The 18,013-nt window shown below is 43.2% G+C and overlaps 1 protein-coding gene across 4 annotated transcripts in view; it reads left to right on the top strand.

Annotated features, from left to right (window-relative positions):
* ZFYVE28 (zinc finger FYVE-type containing 28) overlaps positions 1-18,013 on the top strand; it is a 371,188-nt gene that overhangs the window by 299,256 nt on the left and 53,919 nt on the right. For 2 of the 4 annotated variants that reach the window (XM_089691528.1, XM_089691527.1), the window contains exon 9: positions 7,590-7,694. The exons of the other annotated variants lie outside the window; for them this stretch is intronic. In XM_089691528.1, the coding sequence (XP_089547654.1) occupies positions 7,590-7,694 (105 nt within the window). The remainder of the gene's footprint in view (positions 1-7,589; positions 7,695-18,013) is intronic. 4 annotated transcript variants of the gene reach the window in all.

The following is an 18,013-nucleotide window of genomic DNA, read 5'->3' as shown; positions in this document are numbered from 1 at the left end:
TGATGCACTGTAGTAATATGAAAGGGCGAGGATTGACGGATGTGTCACAGCGTAAAGCTCTATAGAGTACAGAGATATTGGCCTAATTTATAGCAGATAATCTATGCGTCTTGATTTATAACCTCTGCCGGCAATATCTTTTTATTTACAGAGCTGCTGGCATTGGTTGCAAATAAAAAGAAAAATAAAATCAGCATTTTTCTCCTAATAAATTCCCAGTGCCTTTTTTTTTAATAGCATCCTGATCATTACTAATTCTGAGGAGCACCTTTATTCCTGAGTCAGCATCTAGAAATGGCTGTGTGGGGTAGAGATCGGCCTGTGATGGTAGACCTCAGGGGAATTTGGCACGGGGCTGACTGGTAGACACGTTGTATATTTGCTGTTACGGATATTCTGTGATGCCATAGGAAAGCATCTACCTGGGAAGTGAATGCGGATTTTATCATTTCAAGTTCAGCAAACATAAATGGAAAGGACTGTCACTAGAGTGAGCATCAGACCGTCTGTATGTAGAATGAAGTATAGAAAGTAACGTAGTCTTATCATAAACAAATGTGAAGTAACATTACAATAGGCGTATTTGCTGAATATTATATAATTAATATTAGTGATATGTTACCTTTTTTTTTCAGAAGTTGTGATGACTTTAGCAATGTCCTCACATTCTCTGCATTAGTGTATTTGTGAGTGCAAGGTGCCCTGATGATACCATCCTCACTGTGTGGGCCTGTGAAAACCTACGCCCTCTAGAATTCTGTTGAATGACACTGGGCTCTTGGAAGAGGACCCAGGTGAGCAATCTAGAGTTGGGGAGTCTGCGAGTGCCAGAACCAAAGCTGCAACCCCCTTCCCCATCCTCACTATGTGGGCCCATGGGCCTTATGGAAGAGATCCAAAGCAGTAGAGTCTGCAGGGTGCTGCAAAATGCTGACAGCCCTCCTCCTTCCATTCTCACGGTGTGGGCTAATGACACCCTGCAATTCTTGGAAGTGTGTTGAATGATGTTTAGCTGCTGGAAGAGGACCAGATAAGGTCAGCAATCCAGAGCAGGAGGAGAATCTTCAGGAGGCAGCACCAACTTCAACTGCCAGCTTCCCTCCATTCTCCGCGTGGGACCATAACGTCTTGGAAGTGTGTTGAATGGAGCTGGGCTTTCTGAAGTGGACCAGAGCAGGCAGGGCCGTGGATAAGGGGGTATCACCAGTCCTTCTGTACAGGGCCCAAGTCAGCAGGGTGTCCCAGGCAGCTGGGTGAGTCGGATGTGGGCAGGGTGGGCGATCGGCATGGCAGGGGGGCAATTACTGGAACCAATCCCCTGTATGACTCTCTCTGCATCAGCTAAAAGCTGTTTTCTTCTCTCCCTCCTGCTGGCTTTCAGCTGCTGCAGAGAGAGCCATACAGGGGATTTGTTCCAGTAACTGCCCCCCACCCCCAACGCACCCATAACCCTCCCTGTGTACCATATGTTTCCCCCTGCTTCGCAGACCCACCAATGTGCCCCCACCCTTGCAGTGCTGCCGGCTTCCCTCTTCTCCTTCCCACCAGAAGCTGCAAGCACATAAGGATCCTTCAGGATGGAGAGTGGGGGAAGGATCCAGTAAATAAGTCACATTTACCAGCCCCTTCTTTTCCTGAATGAACACAATGAGTGATTGGTACCGATCACTCATTGGGGTAGATTTACTAAAACTGGTTCGCTCAGAATCTGGTGCAGTTATGCATGGTAGCCAATCAGCTTCTAACTTCAGTATGTTCAATTATGCTTTAGCTATAAAACCTGGAAACTGATTGGTTTTTATGAAGAAGTACACCTAATTTTGCACTCTCCAGCTTCAATAAATAAATCCCATTGTGTTCATAACTGAAGCTTAGTAGACAGTGTTTTCTTTTGGGGGGGGGGGCCCTGTCAGGTTGGTTGTATGGGGCCCTGTGGTCTCTAACAGCAGCCCTGAGAGCAGGTAAGCAGTCCAGAGCAGAGGGAGAATCTTTTGGGGGCAGCGCCACGGCTGCCAACTTGCCTCCATTCTCATGGTGTGGGCCCATGACACATTGGAAGTGTGTTGGAAAAATCTGAACACGCCCTGGGTCTAAGTTACTTAGAGAAGTTCCCCCCAAAAAAATTAAAATTCAGCAGCTACAAGTTTGATGAGCTCACGCCTTTTAACAATATACGGACACTTACCTGTCCAGGGGGGTTCACACACTTGCACATTGCTCTATGCTTTGCTGAAACCTATGTCTGCTGAATATCCAGTGAAAATAGAGAAAATTTTTCAGCATAAAAAAAAGTATAAAGTGGAAATTAATCACGAGGAAAAACATAGCTCTGAGACCACAGTCTCTAATTAAAAGAAACACTTATCTTGTCCACGCTGAGATAATTGCATATTTCAGAAGTGCTTGTTTTGATGTGCAGGATCAGTAAACAGTACTATCTTGTAAAACAGGATGGTTCAGAGCGCAGGCGGCGAGAGGCCACTGCCGAGATGACATTCATACAGTAAGGCGGAATTCTATTACATCTAATTACTTGCTATTAAGGTGTAGGTCTGCACTGATTTTTTTTTTTTTTTTTTTTTCCATAGTAGAATTTTGCTGAAGGCAACAATATGATAAATCCCCATCTCTAAGATTATTATTTTTTTTTTCCAACAGACATAAACTGCACTGAGCAGATCGGATTGATGTCAAGGTTTTCATAAAAGCCAGTAGGGAACGTATTTAAATGCAAGATGTTAGGTTGAAACGCTGCCCTCAAGACATTCTTTGTTGGGTAGTCCGGATGCCTCCCATTGACATCTATTTCCAGCAGATTAGGCGATATCTTTTAATAATATCGGATATATGCAGAGATAAACACAGTTTATTAAAGGGCAGAGCGGTGCTTGATCTTTGGGAGTTAGATAAAATGCTGTATTATGGACTTCCGCTGTTTGTTTTCCACAATGAACTTAACCCTAACTATTACGTTTGTTTTTGAGGCCCTACTCCAGGCAGGTCCTTTTTTTTTTTTTTTTGGTCGTTTCCTAGTGGGGTAAGGTTTGAACCAATATCAAGTTTTTAAAGTATTTGTAAAGTCACAACAAACTGTTCATTTTAGTCCTTAAGCCGGACAGCAGTTTCTGTATTGCATTTTGCATTTTTGCACCTGCGTTTTTGATGTTTTTTTTTTTTTTTTTTTGTTTCTAGGCAGATTTAAAACGCATCAAAAACGCACTGCATGCTTTTCTACAGTGTTCCCATTGAAGCCTATAGAACCAAAAATGCAACTTTTTGCATTAAAAATAGTCCCTGACCCTTTACAAAAAAACACACGTGGTGAAAACGCAGAGATGTGAACGTGTCCCATAGGAAATCATGTTAAATGGACTGTAGTGCGTTTCTGCAAAACACTGCGGAAAACACTTAGGTGCAAACCTAGGGTAAGACAGAGTGATTTCTTCATAGGTTGCAGGAAAAAAAATCACTTAATTACACCCCATCAACATAGTCAGTGTTAATGGGGGAATCCCTCCTGTGGACCCACTGTGTTCTCCCAGCGGAGGGAGCCATCCCCACTGATAGAACACTGATTATTGCTAGCGGATATAATAGCCACTAGCAATAATTACAGGCTGGTTTTACGCAAGTTGATCGATCAATCAACTTGGGTACATTCACTCTGCCCATACATAGTTCAAATCTTGGCCAGTCCCTGCAGAACTGGACAAGATTCAAACCGTATGTGGCCAGCTTGTGTGGTTTCCAATACTAAAAATCAAGAAAATGCCATTTTTCTTTTTTTTTTTTTTTTTTTTTTTTTTTTTCTTTTTGGTGGTCTCTTGACCCTTCTCTTCCCAGCTACTAGGGGGGCTGGTGGAGATGCACAAATCACACTTGGCGGCTTCCACTGATGTTACAGGTCCCATGATCTCTCTTGCTGCAATGGAACCTATGAAGTATCCTCAGGCTGGAGGCATGGATACAGAGATGATTGAGACACCTGATCATTCCCTGCCTACAGCAGTTTGGCTGAGAGTAGTGGCAGCAGTATTTGGACTTCAGGATTACAAGCACGCCATTTGTGGGCACGGTGTCCTGTAGCTCCAAAGTAGGTAGAAAGGATGCAAACTGACCATGCTAGGATCCACACCTGGTGTTAGAAACAAGGAGAGGGTTCTTTCTGAGAATAACTAGAAGCATCGGAAGGTATTTTCTACAGAATTAAAGTGATGTTAAAGAGATTGCAATGGGCTGTAAAGTAAATGAATTTGATGTTTAAGTTTCACATACACTTTAAAGGATAAGTGCACAAATATTCTGGCCACCCCTCTGGACTCCCCTGCATATAGCGGCCATGATGCTTCATGCTCTTGGTGTAGCAGTCCATACACTGCAGTGGAGTCATCATCCATCATAATGCTCACAATGGCAAGTACGCATTGGTCAGCATTGTCAAATTACGGTGCTGACCAATGAGAAGGGCTTCATTCGTTTCAAACATCTTACCAGAAGAGGAAACTTCAGATGCACTTCTCATTGGTCAGTATGGTCACGTGCCTGCACTGACCAATCAAGTCAGCACTTGCTATTGCGAGCATTATAATGGATACTAACTCTAGGAGGTGTGTATTGCGGTGTACTAACTTTGCTTTACTTACCTAAAGAATTTGCTCTGCACAACCATACGTGAGACCTGGGGGGTTGGTCCAATAAAAGAATCATTAAAGAAAGCACTCATCTCTTTCTGCAATGTCACTTCCTTGCTCCCCAAAAAGCTGCAGAATTTAACTTGCCACCTAGGAGCAGTAACCTGGCCCAGTGACACCTTACTGGTTCAACCAGTAAGAGGGCAGCCATGTAGAGATAATCAGTGTTACCTCTTTACGATTCTATCTCTGACATGTTGAGCCATTGCCCCACTTGATAGCCAGATGTTTTTCAGCTGTGAGTTGTTATTATTATTATACAGGATTTATACAGCACCAACAGTTTGCTCAGCGCTTTACAATATAATGGGAGACAATACAGCAACAATACAGTTCAATACAAGAGGGTTAGGAGGGAGTTCAACTTTAATATCTATAGTTTCTTAATAGAAGAGCTTTCCTCCCCGTGACTAGAGAGGTGAGAAATTAATTGCTATAATGGATGAGCCTTATCTTTCAGGGTTTGAGTTTCATTATTTACTTGTTTTTTTTTCCCTGACATGTTGGGCCTCTGCTTCACTTGATAGTCAGCTGTATATTTTATTTCAACTGTGTATTTGTCCTTTTTGATTGGAGTTCAATTTTGACCCGGGCTTTTTTCTCAGAAAATAGGTGCAGGAACTCAACCACGACCCCCAACCCCAACCCCCCCCCCAAAAAAAAACACCCTCAAAAACCACATCAAATACTGTGTGTGGTCAAATTTCACGAACAGTGGGAGGATCTTAAAGGGGTATTAAATACCAGAAGTGCATTACATATAAAGTGCAGAGTTCAGAGAGGTTAGGTTACACACAGAGTGCACAGTTCAGGGGTGCGCTGCATACAGAGTGCACAGTTCAGGGGTGCGCTGCATACAGAGTGCACAGTTCGGGGGTGCGCTGCATACAGAGTGCACAGTTCAGGGGTGCGCTGCATACAGAGTGCACAGTTCAGGGGTGCGCTGCATACAGAGTGCACAGTTCGGGGGTGCGCTGCATACAGAGTGCACAGTTCAGGGGTGCGCTGCATACAGAGTGCACAGTTCAGGGGTGCGCTGCATACAGAGTGCACAGTTCGGGGGTGCGCTGCATACAGGGTGCACAGTTCGGGGGTGCGCTGCATACAGGGTGCACAGTTCGGGGGTGCGCTGCATACAGGGTGCACAGTTCGGGGGTGCGCTGCATACAGGGTGCACAGTTCGGGGGTGCGCTGCATACAGGGTGCACAGTTCGGGGGTGCGCTGCATACCGAGTGCACAGTTCGGGGGTGCGCTGCATACCGAGTGCACAGTTCGGGGGTGCGCTGCATACCGAGTGCACAGTTCGGGGGTGCGCTGCATACCGGGTGCACAGTTCGGGGGTGCGCTGCATACAGGGTGCACAGTTCGGGGGTGCGCTGCATACAGGGTGCACAGTTCGGGGGTGCGCTGCATACCGAGTGCACAGTTCGGGGGTGCGCTGCATACCGAGTGCACAGTTCGGGGGTGCGCTGCATACCGAGTGCACAGTTCGGGGGTGCGCTGCATACCGGGTGCACAGTTCGGGGGTGCGCTGCATACAGGGTGCACAGTTCGGGGGTGCGCTGCATACAGGGTGCACAGTTCGGGGGTGCGCTGCATACAGGGTGCACAGTTCGGGGGTGCGCTGCATACCGAGTGCACATTTCAGGGGTACGCTGCATACCGAGTGCACAGTTCGGGGGTGCGCTACACACAGTGTAGAGTTCAGCCCTCTTCCACAGCTGCATCTCCCATCCACATCTCACTTTCACCCATCTTCAGCTCTGACCTCTACATGCAACCCCCCCCAGCTCCTATCTCTCCCCCACCCCACCTTGCTTTGAGCCGCAGCTTGGCCCTGACCCCCATTCTTCTCATTGGCTCACTGGCTGTGACTGCCGGCAGTGGGACCAATGGCTCCCACTTCTGTCTCAGCCAATGAGGAGACTGAGTCCCGGGATAGCCGAGACTCTAGTGCACAGGATCAAGAGAGGACTTAGGTGAGTATTAGGGGGCGGGGGGGGGGCGCGAGATGCTGCACAGAGAAGGTTTTTTACCTTCATGCATAGAATGTAAAAAACCTTGAGCCTTTACAACCAATTTAAGCTGAAGCACCCAGCCAGCTCACATACCTCCCTGTGCACTGTAGGTGGCTCCACCTGTCTTACTTGTAGGGAGATCATCCAGTGGGGGTGTCATCATCCGCACTGCAACCCAGGCACCTGCATCTCCCTTATCTCCATCCTGCACTCAGTGGGAGCTGCTCATAAGATCAGATCTGTGGGAGCCATTGGGAGACAAGCTGTCACTTGTAAACACAGAAGCTGGTCTTCTGTGTTTACAAGTGATCATGGTGAGCAGGGAGCAGAGGGCCTGAGCCAGAGGTGGTGGAATGGAATTCCACCAAGTTCCAGTTGAAAAAAACCCCCGATTTTAACACACAAAGAGGCAAGTCATCATGGAGGGACAAAGACTCATGGGTAGTCAGAGCAGAGAAAGGCTGTGGATATTCGTTCTCATTTGCTGTGTGATTACATGGCTGATGTCATTGATAGATGGAAGAATCAGATTCTGAATGACTTCATCCTCCCTGTGAAGGAAGCCATTTGGCTGTCAGTGTGAACAGTTTGGGAGCCCCTAGGAATACAAGTGTTTGCATTATGTAGAAATCAGCCCCAGCAGTCGATGTTCATACGCTGAGCTCCATTTTGGATCTTTATTGTTGAACTTCACAAAGTCAGCGCAGTTCTCCTTTGAGCCGCCACTCAGGGAAACGGCTTCTAAAACCTCCCATGAAGAAAGCAAGTGTCGTGCTTCATATATTCCCTTTGTTGTCTTTCAGCATCAATTTGTTAGCACTGAGTACCTCATATGTGTTTTCCCTACGCTTCATTTTGTTTCCATATTCTTGTTTTCAGTTCTCAGGATGACATACGCGCCTCTCCGCTCCACTCCGCCGCCAGCAGTGACTATGACAGTGTCTCTGTCACTTCATGTAGTCTCTCCAGCATTTCCACTCTGAGGTAATAACGAGTCTCCCAGACTCCTCTGCTCTCCTCACAGCGCCCTCTTCTAATGGCATCCTCCTTTTCTCTCTCTCTCTATGACGGAAATGGTTCTCTTTCCCTCCTGTGTGTATATTTCGCAAAATAATCACAACTTCAATGCTCACAACATGCTGAGGCGCTGTGCTTTCCTCCGTTTTGCCTGTCTCTTCTCTCCTGACCATCTGCTCCTTGTGTCTTGTAATTCTTCCTGGCTTATTGAAGAACACAAGTTCAAGATAGTTTTGTGTCAAAGAAAAACTTTAGAACTACTTTAATATCTACTTAAAGAGATATTAAAATGCATCTTATTTGTGTTGGTGTGTTTGAGATTATACATTTCCATCAAAGAGAATCTGTCACCAAGGGGCATTGGTACAAATCTTGAGTCTCCACCTTTGAATTATGTCGGTTGAGCCTTGTATTTCAGGGCTTTCTTGAGTTTTATTATTTACTTGTATTCTTTCCCTGTCAGAGCAAAATCAGACTTTAAGACCATCCTATCTCCCAGGGGCTGACTGACAAATCATGGGGCCCCCGGGCAATAGGGGATCATGGGGCCCCTGTGTCCTTGCCCAAACTCAAGAAAGCCTATGAAAAAGGTACCAGGGGCATCTCATGGGGCCCCCTACTGACCCCGGGCCCTCGGGCAGTGCCCGAGTTTCCAAATGGTCAGTCCGCCCCTGCTATCTCCTGATTGGTCTCTGTGCTGATAAGACACTTCAAGAACTTTAATATGACAAAGGTGCTGGCAGTATTGAATTGCTATAAAAATTGAGCCTCATCTTTCATGGCTTACTCAGGGGTGTGGAAATTAAATTAAAATAAAATAAACTACTTGTCCAAAGAAACTAAATTATTTCAGGTACTTGTATAGCGCCATCAATTTACGCAGATATATATATATATATATATATATATATATATATATATATATATATAAATTTTGTACATTCACTTCAGTCCCTAACCCTCAAGGGGCGTACAATCTAAGGTCCCTAACTTACATTCATACATACACATACTAGGGCCAATTTAGACAGGATCCAATTAACCTACCAGCATGTCTTTTGGAGTCGTAATTTACTTGTCCATTATGCCAATCTACTTGTCCTGATAAAAAAATAAATAAGATAAGTTCACCTTTTGTAACATGTTACACTCACATTGAGGGCTCTGTGAAGCACCGTGGTAGTTCATTCTTCTTATCAGTATTTCTGCTTTCTTGTACATACCATACAAGCAAGCAGATATACTGACAGGTCTGCAGAATACCTGCCTGGCACCAGCAAATCTGCTGATCACTGGTGCAATGGTTCACAGGCAGACAGAAATAATTTATGCACATTTTGTTACCTGCAAAAAAAAATGTGTAGTTATTGTTTTTTTTTTTTAAAAGGTGAACTTATCCTTTAACCAAATAACGTTTTTAAATAAGGTCTTTATTGATAGAAACTTAGGAAACAGACCTAAAAATACTTTAAAGCGGAGTTCCACTCAACCTATCAAAAAATAAATGTCATCAGCTACAAAAACTGTAGCTGCTGCCTTCTAAAAAACAGCCACTTACCTGTCCCTCGGTCCCGCGGTGTGTCCCCCGCAGCTCGTTTCACCGGCCATCCTGTATTGCAGGAGGCCGGCATCTTCAGTGTGGGCACCCGGCTGTGATAGCTTGCGGCTTCACAGCCAGGTACCCACTGCGCATGCTTGAGTAGTGCTGCGCTTCGTGAATGGTCCTGTAGTCTTCTGGGACCTGTCACGTGTCCTAAAAGACTACATGGAGGGAAGACACCTTCCGTGCGATCGGACCGGAAGTGGGAGCGGGTATCTGTCAAATTTGGGTATCCACTCCCCAAAGGTGCCAATCCTTAATGGGGAGCAGTCCTTAGAGCGGAACTTCCTTTTTTGGGTGGAGCTCCGCTTTAAGGCAATCGAACAAAACCAACAGATAGTGATCTTGAACAGAACAGATCTTCACATCAAAACAATAAACTTAACAAAGGCAACCTCATGAGGCCATTTAGTTGGGTCCATATATATTTTAGGTTTTTTTTCCAGGTATTTACCAAAACATATTCAAGCTATAGTTATATAATGGATATGGGCTGAAAGTGCACACTCTCAGATTTAATTTGAGGGTATGTACATCCAAACTGGAGGAAGGGTTTAGGAATTACAGCTCTTAACCATTTCCATACCGGGCAATTTTACCCCCTTCCTGCCCAGGCCATTTTTCAGATTTCAGCGCTCTCACACTTTGAATGACAATTGCGCGGTCATACAACATGGTACCCAAACTAAATTTTTTTAATTTTCTTCACACAAATAGAGCTTTTTTTGGTGGTATTTAATCACCGCCGGGGTTTTTATTTTTTGCTAAATTAACAAAAAAAGACCAAAAAATTTGAAAAAAAAACAAGTTTTTCTTTGTTTCTGTTATGAAAGTTTACAAATAAATAATTGTTCTTCATAAATTTAGGCCAAGATGTATTCTGCTACATGTCTTTGGTGAAAATAACCCAAATTAGGATGTATTTTTTTGTTTGTAGGAAAGTTATAGAGTTCACAAACTATGGTATAGATCTGAATATTGATCAATCCTGACGTACTGACAGCCAATCTAATTTCTTGAGGTCCAAGAATAACAGAACAGTACAGATATCCCCAAATGACCCATTTTTGCAAAGTAGACAGTCCGACGTACTTCATAAGAGGCATGGCGAGTTGAAGTTGTATTTTTTTTGTCATTTTTCGGAAAATGAAAAGATAAAAAAAATTATTTTTACTATTTTTTTTTTTACATACTGTCATACTGTCATCACTGCATGTACAGCATCATCATATTACTGGCATGGCAGTGATCAGGGACACTGACTGGTGACAGTGTGAAATACAAAAAAAATATTTTTTTTTTTTATTAAATTTTTCTCTTTTTTTTTAAGATTTTTTTTCATATTTCACTATGTCCAAAGTAGTACAGTGTTACCATAGTAACATTGTACTACTTTGGGGAAGTGATCAGTTTTTTGTTTTTTTTTTACACACTTTGCTTATAGCAAAGATTTACTTTGCTATAAGCAAGCATTTACCTGAATGACATCGATTCATTCAGGGTTTTTTTTTTTTTTTTTTTTCTTAGCTGTGATTTGGCCACAGCTAATCACATGACATGTGCATGTGATTAGCTGTGACCATTCACAGCTAGACACTAGTATACAATGGATGGCATGAATGAAGCCATCCATTGTATACAACTGTCAGCAGGTCACATGGTACCGGCAATGGGGCCGATACTCAGATCTGTCATCGGCCGTGTCCGAGGTACACGGCCGGTGACAGATCGCGCCGCTGCGCGGCTCTGCAAGCGCGCAAACTGCGCATGTGCGGGAGTACGCCATATGGCGGCCTCCCGGAAAGCTAGTGCATTTTTTCCAGACGCCATACGGCTATTGGCCGGGCGTCAAATGGTTAAGAGTATCCATCCCCCCTTTTTCAAGGGACCAAAAGTAATTGGACAATTGAATCAAAAGCTGTTTCATGGCCAGGTGTGGGCTACTTCTTCATTATTTCTTCATCAATTAAGCAGGTAAAACATCTGGAGTTGATTCGAAGTGTGGTATTTGCATTTGGAATCTATTGCTGTGATCCTACATCATGCGTTGAAAGGAGCTGTCCGTGCAAGTGAAGATGGCCATTGTAAGGCTTCAAAAACAAAACCAATCCATCAGAGAGATAGCAACATTAGGAGTGGCCTCAACAAATCATCATTTTGGTACATCCTGGGGAGCGAAGAATGCACTGGTGAGCTCAGCAACATAAAAAGGCATGGACGTCCACGGAAGACAACAGTGGTGGATGATTGCAGATCCTCTCTATGGTAAAGAAAAACCCATTCATAACATCCAGCCAAGTGAAGGACACTCTCCAGGAGGTGGCTGTATCATTGTCAAAGTCTACAGTCAAGAGAAGACTTCACAAGAGCAAATACAGAGGGTTCACCACAAGGTGCAAACCATTCATAAGCCTGAAGAATAGAATAGCCAGATTAAACTTTGCTTAAAAAAATCTAAAAAAGCCAGACCAGTTCTGGAAAAGCATTCTTTGGACGGATGAAACTAAGATTAATCTGTACAGAATGATGGGAAGAAAAAAGTGTGGAGAAGGCTTGGAACAGGTCATGATCCAAAGCACACAACATCATTTGTAAAACATGGAGGAGGCAGTGTGATGGCATGGGCATGTATGGCTTCCAGTGGCACTGGGTCATTGGTATTTATTGATGATGTAACAGAAGCAGCCGGATGAATTCTGCCGTGTTTAAAGGTATACTGTCAGCCCGGATTCAGACAAATGCAGCAAACTTGACTGGACAGCTATTCACAGTACAGGTGGACAATGATCCAAAACACACTGCAAAAGCAACCCAGGAGCTTTTGAAGGAAAAGAAGTGGAATATTCTGCAATGGCCGAGTCAATCACCTGATCTCAACCCAATTGAGCATGCATTTCACTTGCTGAAGGTAAAACTAAAGGCAGAAAGACCCACAAACAAAGAACAACTGAAGGCAAATGCAGTTAGAGCCTGGCAAAATATCAGAAATGAGGAAACCCAGTCTTTGGTAATGTGCATGGGTTCCAGACACAGGCCTGTAAAGGATTCTCAACAAAATATTAAAAATGAACATTTTATTTATGATTATATTCAATTGTCCAATTACTTTTGGTCCCTGAAAAAGGGGGGGTGGCTACTCTTAAGAACTGTAATTCCTAAACCCTTCCTCCAATTTGGATGTACATACCCTCAAATTAAACCTGAGAGTGTGCACTTTCAGCCCATATCCATTATATAACTATAGCTTGAATATGTTTTGGTAAATACCTGAAAAAACTAAAATTGTGCCTGTGTCCAAATATATATGGACCTAACTGTATATCCATTGGACATGCTTAGTGACATTAGAGCAGGGTTTCTCAACTAGGGTTCCTCCAGAGGTTGCTGGGGGTTCCTTGATCATTGAGCAATTTTTGCCTCCCAGGTAAGTTCCCGCTGACACCATTGATATTTTTAGCTATCTGTAAGGTGGCCGATGACCACAAGTGTAAGGAGCATTCTTACCTCTGACTATCACACTAATGTATCATGAATTGTAGATAAAGCCATTTTTAGCAGGTGTTCCCTGAGACTGGAAAGTTACATCAAGTGTTCCACTACGTTGAAAAGGTTGAGACCGGCTGCATTAGATGATCTTAAACTTGTTTTTTTAAATGTTTTTAACATTGCGCTGTTTATCTCCTACTCACCTCCCTGCCTCTGTCTACAGCACTGCACCTGGGGACTAGCCGGGAGGGGAGAGACCTCGCAGTATAATGAGCACCGATTGGGTAGGAAAAGGGAATTGATGAACTCTCTTAAACGCTCAGCAGGAGCGCATCTGATGAGCGAGTAAATGAGGCGCTGGCCCCAGTTAGAAAATAAAAAACATTTATTTCTTCAGGTTCCCTCACACACAGAAGTACTTGGGTGCTCAGTACAAGCACATGCTGAGCAGCCAAATCAAGCTCCGGTGTCAACTCCATTAACCCCTTAGTGACGGAGGGTAAAACAAATCTTAATGCCTAAGCACAATATTTTTTTTTCCAGGACAAATTGGGTTTTCTTTTTGTGGTAAATGGTAACTGTTTTAAAAAAAAAAAAAACAGGAGATCTCTAAAGAAAATAAATTCTCCTGCTCATGATCACAGTGATAACACATATGTGTATGTTCATTGTTTGTACCTGTAGTGCGGCCCAGAAACAATGGTGTGCATTTTTTTTTATCCTGCCTAAAACACACTGATGCTAATTTTAAAGAATGCTAAAAAAAAAAAAACCAAAATATACTGTCTGTGACATTTGACCCTTACCTTAACCCTAACCCAGGCAAACCTTGATATAGTTATTTTTTTTTCTTTTATTTTTATTCTTTATTTTCCCTTCATTCAGAAGAGTAAGTAAACCATCGGAGGGCTCACAGGGACTGATCACTGTGAAAACCAATCAGAGACTATCCCAGCGATCAGGTGACCCAGAATCGGACGTCTTGGGTTTTAATCGTTAGTACAAGACCCGGGGCGCTCCCAGCACAAACAGATATATGGGACCATACGGAAGACTTTATTTGTGGGGCCACATATATTCTATCTGGGCTTGAAGCGCCACAGCAAGGCTCAGTAAAAAAAAAAACCCCACCTGCCCGGTGCCCAAAACTGCATGCCCCTGGCATTGGGCGATATGAATTGCACATCCCTGCTTACTTGAGTTTTATTTGCCTGTATTCTTTCCCCGTCAGAGCAGAGTTCAGGCTGTAAGACCATCCTATCTCCTAACTGGACTTTGTGCTGCTAAGACACGTCAAAAACTCATACGACAAAGGTGCTGACAGGATTATTTGAATTAAAGCAAATTGTAATTGTTGTTTTACCCTGATCTAGCAGTCTGGCCAGTGCCCCTTAAAAACCTTGAGCTCAGGTGGACCTCCATAGGGGACCTTACTGGCTGACATTGAGCTCACATTTCTGTTTTAAATAGGATTTTAATTTAAGAGATGTTTTGTAGAGTTATGCAGAGAAAACATACGATTACACAGGACCAATGAGTAGCAGGAAAAACAAAATATAGTTGAAACCATTTTCCACTAGTGAGCTTGAAAATTCATTACGGAAAAACACTATTAAAGAACAGTACAAAATCGGTTAATAATGACCAGACATTCCCGCATTGGACAATAAGAGGACCAATCGCTTCTATCTATCAAGATCATATGGACTCAAATTTGCATATTACATTACACAGGAAATATTTGTTTCTCAAATGAGAAACTCCTTTTCAGCTCAGACACCTATTCCTATACAGAGTAGTAGTTACTGCGAGCAGTAAAAAGGGATCAAGATACCACCAAAGATAGGCATGGAGGACCATGAGGAAAGAATAATAAACCAGGATGCTGGTGAGAGGATCAACAGTTACATTTTATCACCAAAGAGAATAAGGGTTGTAATCATCCCATCCCCATACCTCCACAGTTTGGTACAACACCAGAGAACACACAGACCAACAGAAATTCAAGAGATGCAAAAACTTGCATGAAGGTGATGGTGATATCATTTGGGCAGACTGTGGGATGTCATCTGAAATGGAACCCAGGTCTAACAGGTTGTATGATCCGCTTGAACCACAGGATCAAATAAAAAGGTAGGAGAGAAAAAAATTGTGAGTACAGTTGCTGAAATAATTTAAAGAATCCATCTACATATAAATGGGATAATTTGGAGACTCCAGCCCTCTCCCATCTTTGGAATACCTGCACCTTAATAAGCTCAAGTAGAAGCTTGTAGAATTGGGGGGGGGGAGGGTGCATCAACCTGGTGTACCCAGTGATCCCCAATAAATTCTTTGCGGCCTCTCAAAACTTTCCCATCAAATCAGTATGGCCAGTGGTGGATGGAACTTCAGGTAGGGGTGGGGGGTGTCTAGAATGTATAGCCTCCTGCCCTGAAATAGGGAACAAAGTATATTGTACAAAGATGTAGGTGGAATGTATCACTTCCAGCCAGGTTACTCACAGATTTAGAGCTGAAAGGCCACCATAGGCCTTAGGGCCTTCCAAAAACTCTAGTCTCATCCTAGAGGGTCTCTTTCCCCATTTTATATTCCTAAAAGCATAAAATTAAAAAGGGAACCCAGCAGGGTATGTTATGCAAAAAGTATAGCAACTGAAGAATCCAGATCATCTTAAGAAGACTGATACAATCAACCACTGAAAGGGTTAGTTTGAGCCTAAAATCTCTTGGACCGAGCAGCACTTATGTTATGACGTGTGAGTGCGACACAATCAAGAAGTAGCATCAAGGGTGTCCATGAAAGTCTGGATTCATGGCGAGTTGAAAAATGCTGGCCGTCATTCAACCCAGATGAAGACTGGTAACCAGCTGTGGAGGAAGATGCAGAGGGCATGGCTGGACCATGGAGAGAGTGAGTGGTTCTTTTATGTCTGACCTTCCCCCCTGAACATAGGAGTGGAGGAAGCATTCAAATACAGAATCTTAAGAATGTACAGTGCCTTGAAAAAGTATTCATACCCCTTAAACTTTTCCACATTTTGTCATTCTTACAACCAAAAACGTGAATGTATTTTATTGGGATTTTATGTGATAGGCCAACACAAATTGGCACATAATCGTGAAGTGGAAGGAAAATGATAAATGGTTTTCAAAATTTTTTTACAAATATCTGAAAAGTGTGGTGTACATTTGTATTCAGCCCCACTGAGTCAATACTTTGTAGATCCACCTTTTGCAATTACAGCTGCCAGTCTTTTTTGGGGATGTCTCTACCAGCTTTGCATATCTAGAGAGTGAAATTGTTGCCCATTCTTCTTTGCAAAATAGCTCAAGCTCTGTCAGATTGGATGGAGAGCATCTTTGAACAGCAATTATCAAGTCTTTCCACAGATTCTCAATTGGATTTCGGTCTGGACTTTGACTGGGCCATTCTAAGACATAAATATGCTTTGATCTAAACCATTTCATTGTAGCTCTGGCTGTATATTTAGGATTGTTGTCCTGCTGGAAAGTGAACCTCCGCCCCAGTCTCAGGTTTTTTGTAGAGTCTAATAGGTTTTCTTCTAAGATTGCCCTGTATTTGGCTCCATCCATCTTCCCGTCAACTGTGCTCAACTTCCCTGTCCCTGCTGAAGAAAAGCATCCCCACAACATGATGCTGCCACCACCATGTTTCACGTTGGGGATGGTGTGTTCAGGGTGATGTGTAGTGTTAGTTTTCCGCCACTCATAGCGTTTTGCTTTTTAGGCCAAAAAGTTAAATTTTGGTCTCATCTGACCAGAGCACCACCTTCTACATGTTTCCTGTGTCCCCCACATGGCTTCTCCCAAACTGCAAACAGAACTTCCTTTGGCTTTCTTTCAACAATGGCTTTCTTCTTGCGACTCTTCTATAAAGGCCAGATTTGTGGAGTGCACGACTAATAGTTGTCCTGTGGACAGATTCTCCCACCTGAGCTGTGGATCTCTGCAGCTCCTCCAGAGTTGCCATGGGCCTCTTGGCCCCTTCCTTGATTAATGCTCTCCTTGCCCGGCCTGTCCGTTTAGGTGGATGGCCATGTATTGGTAGATTTGCAGTTGTACCATACTCTTTCCATTTTCGGATGATGGATTGAACAGTGCTCTGTGAGATGTTCAAAGCTTGGGATATTTTTTTATAACCTATCCCTGCTTTAAACTTTTCCACAAATTTATCCCTGACCTGTCTGGTGTGTTCCTTGGCCTTCATGATGCTGTTTGTTCACTAATGTTCTGTAACAAACCTCTGAGGGCTTCACAGAACAGCTGTATTTATACTGAGATTAAATTACACACAGGTGGACTCTAGTTACTAATTAGGTGACTTCTGAAGCCAATTGGTTCCAATATTATTATTATACAGTATTTATAAAGCGCCAATAGTTCGCTCAGCGCTGTACATTACAAAGGGGGACAGAACATGTGACAGAACAATAGATTTTCATTAGGGGTATCAGAGTAAAGGGGGCTGAATACAAATGCATGCCACACTTTTCAGATATTTATTTGTAAAAAAATGTTGAAAACCATTTATCATTTTTCTTTGCACTTCACAATTATGTGCCACTTTGCGCTGGTCTATCACATAAAATCCCCCCCAAAAAATCACATTTACGTGTTTGGTTGTAACATGACTAAATGTGGAAATTTCAAGGGGCCTTTAGGGACTTTTATAAGGGATCTATATATAAATAGCATGAAAATAAATATATAAATAGCCCCTTATGTGATAAATATTAAGGTCATAATAAGTTTGTGACGCGTTATGACTGACGTACATAGAGCAGCATTAGAATAGTCCCAGTACAGCGCTTGTGTAGATAAGCAATGCATTCTTTCCGGATAATTCAACTTGCATTTGGGATCAGTTTTCAATATATATTTCTTCAGCATTTTTGACCCACTTACGGTTTTTCAAACTGTCTCAAGCTGCTATAAGCTGTTTTCTTATTCCCTTGAAAGGGGTGGGGAGAGGGGTAGCTTACCTGAACCCAACAAATGTCAATGTACAAAAGCCATCAATAAACCAGCCAGGCAATAGAGAAGGAGCTTTGGGGAAGTAAAGTCAGCAGAAACATACTATGTGCTATATAAAGCAGGTCATGTGGCTTGCCAGATATGGTTCACATGACCTGAATCTGCTGTGTAGGTTCACATGACCTACAAAAGCTTTGCCTTAT

This window comes from Staurois parvus, unplaced genomic scaffold (genome assembly GCF_062004578.1).
Source record: "Staurois parvus isolate SC_StPar_1 unplaced genomic scaffold, SC_StPar_1.0 ptg000564l, whole genome shotgun sequence".
In the NCBI taxonomy this organism is placed as follows: domain Eukaryota; kingdom Metazoa; phylum Chordata; class Amphibia; order Anura; family Ranidae; genus Staurois; species Staurois parvus.
The sequence above is the reverse complement of the archived record's forward strand: the minus strand, read 5'-3'. Positions and strand labels throughout refer to the sequence as shown.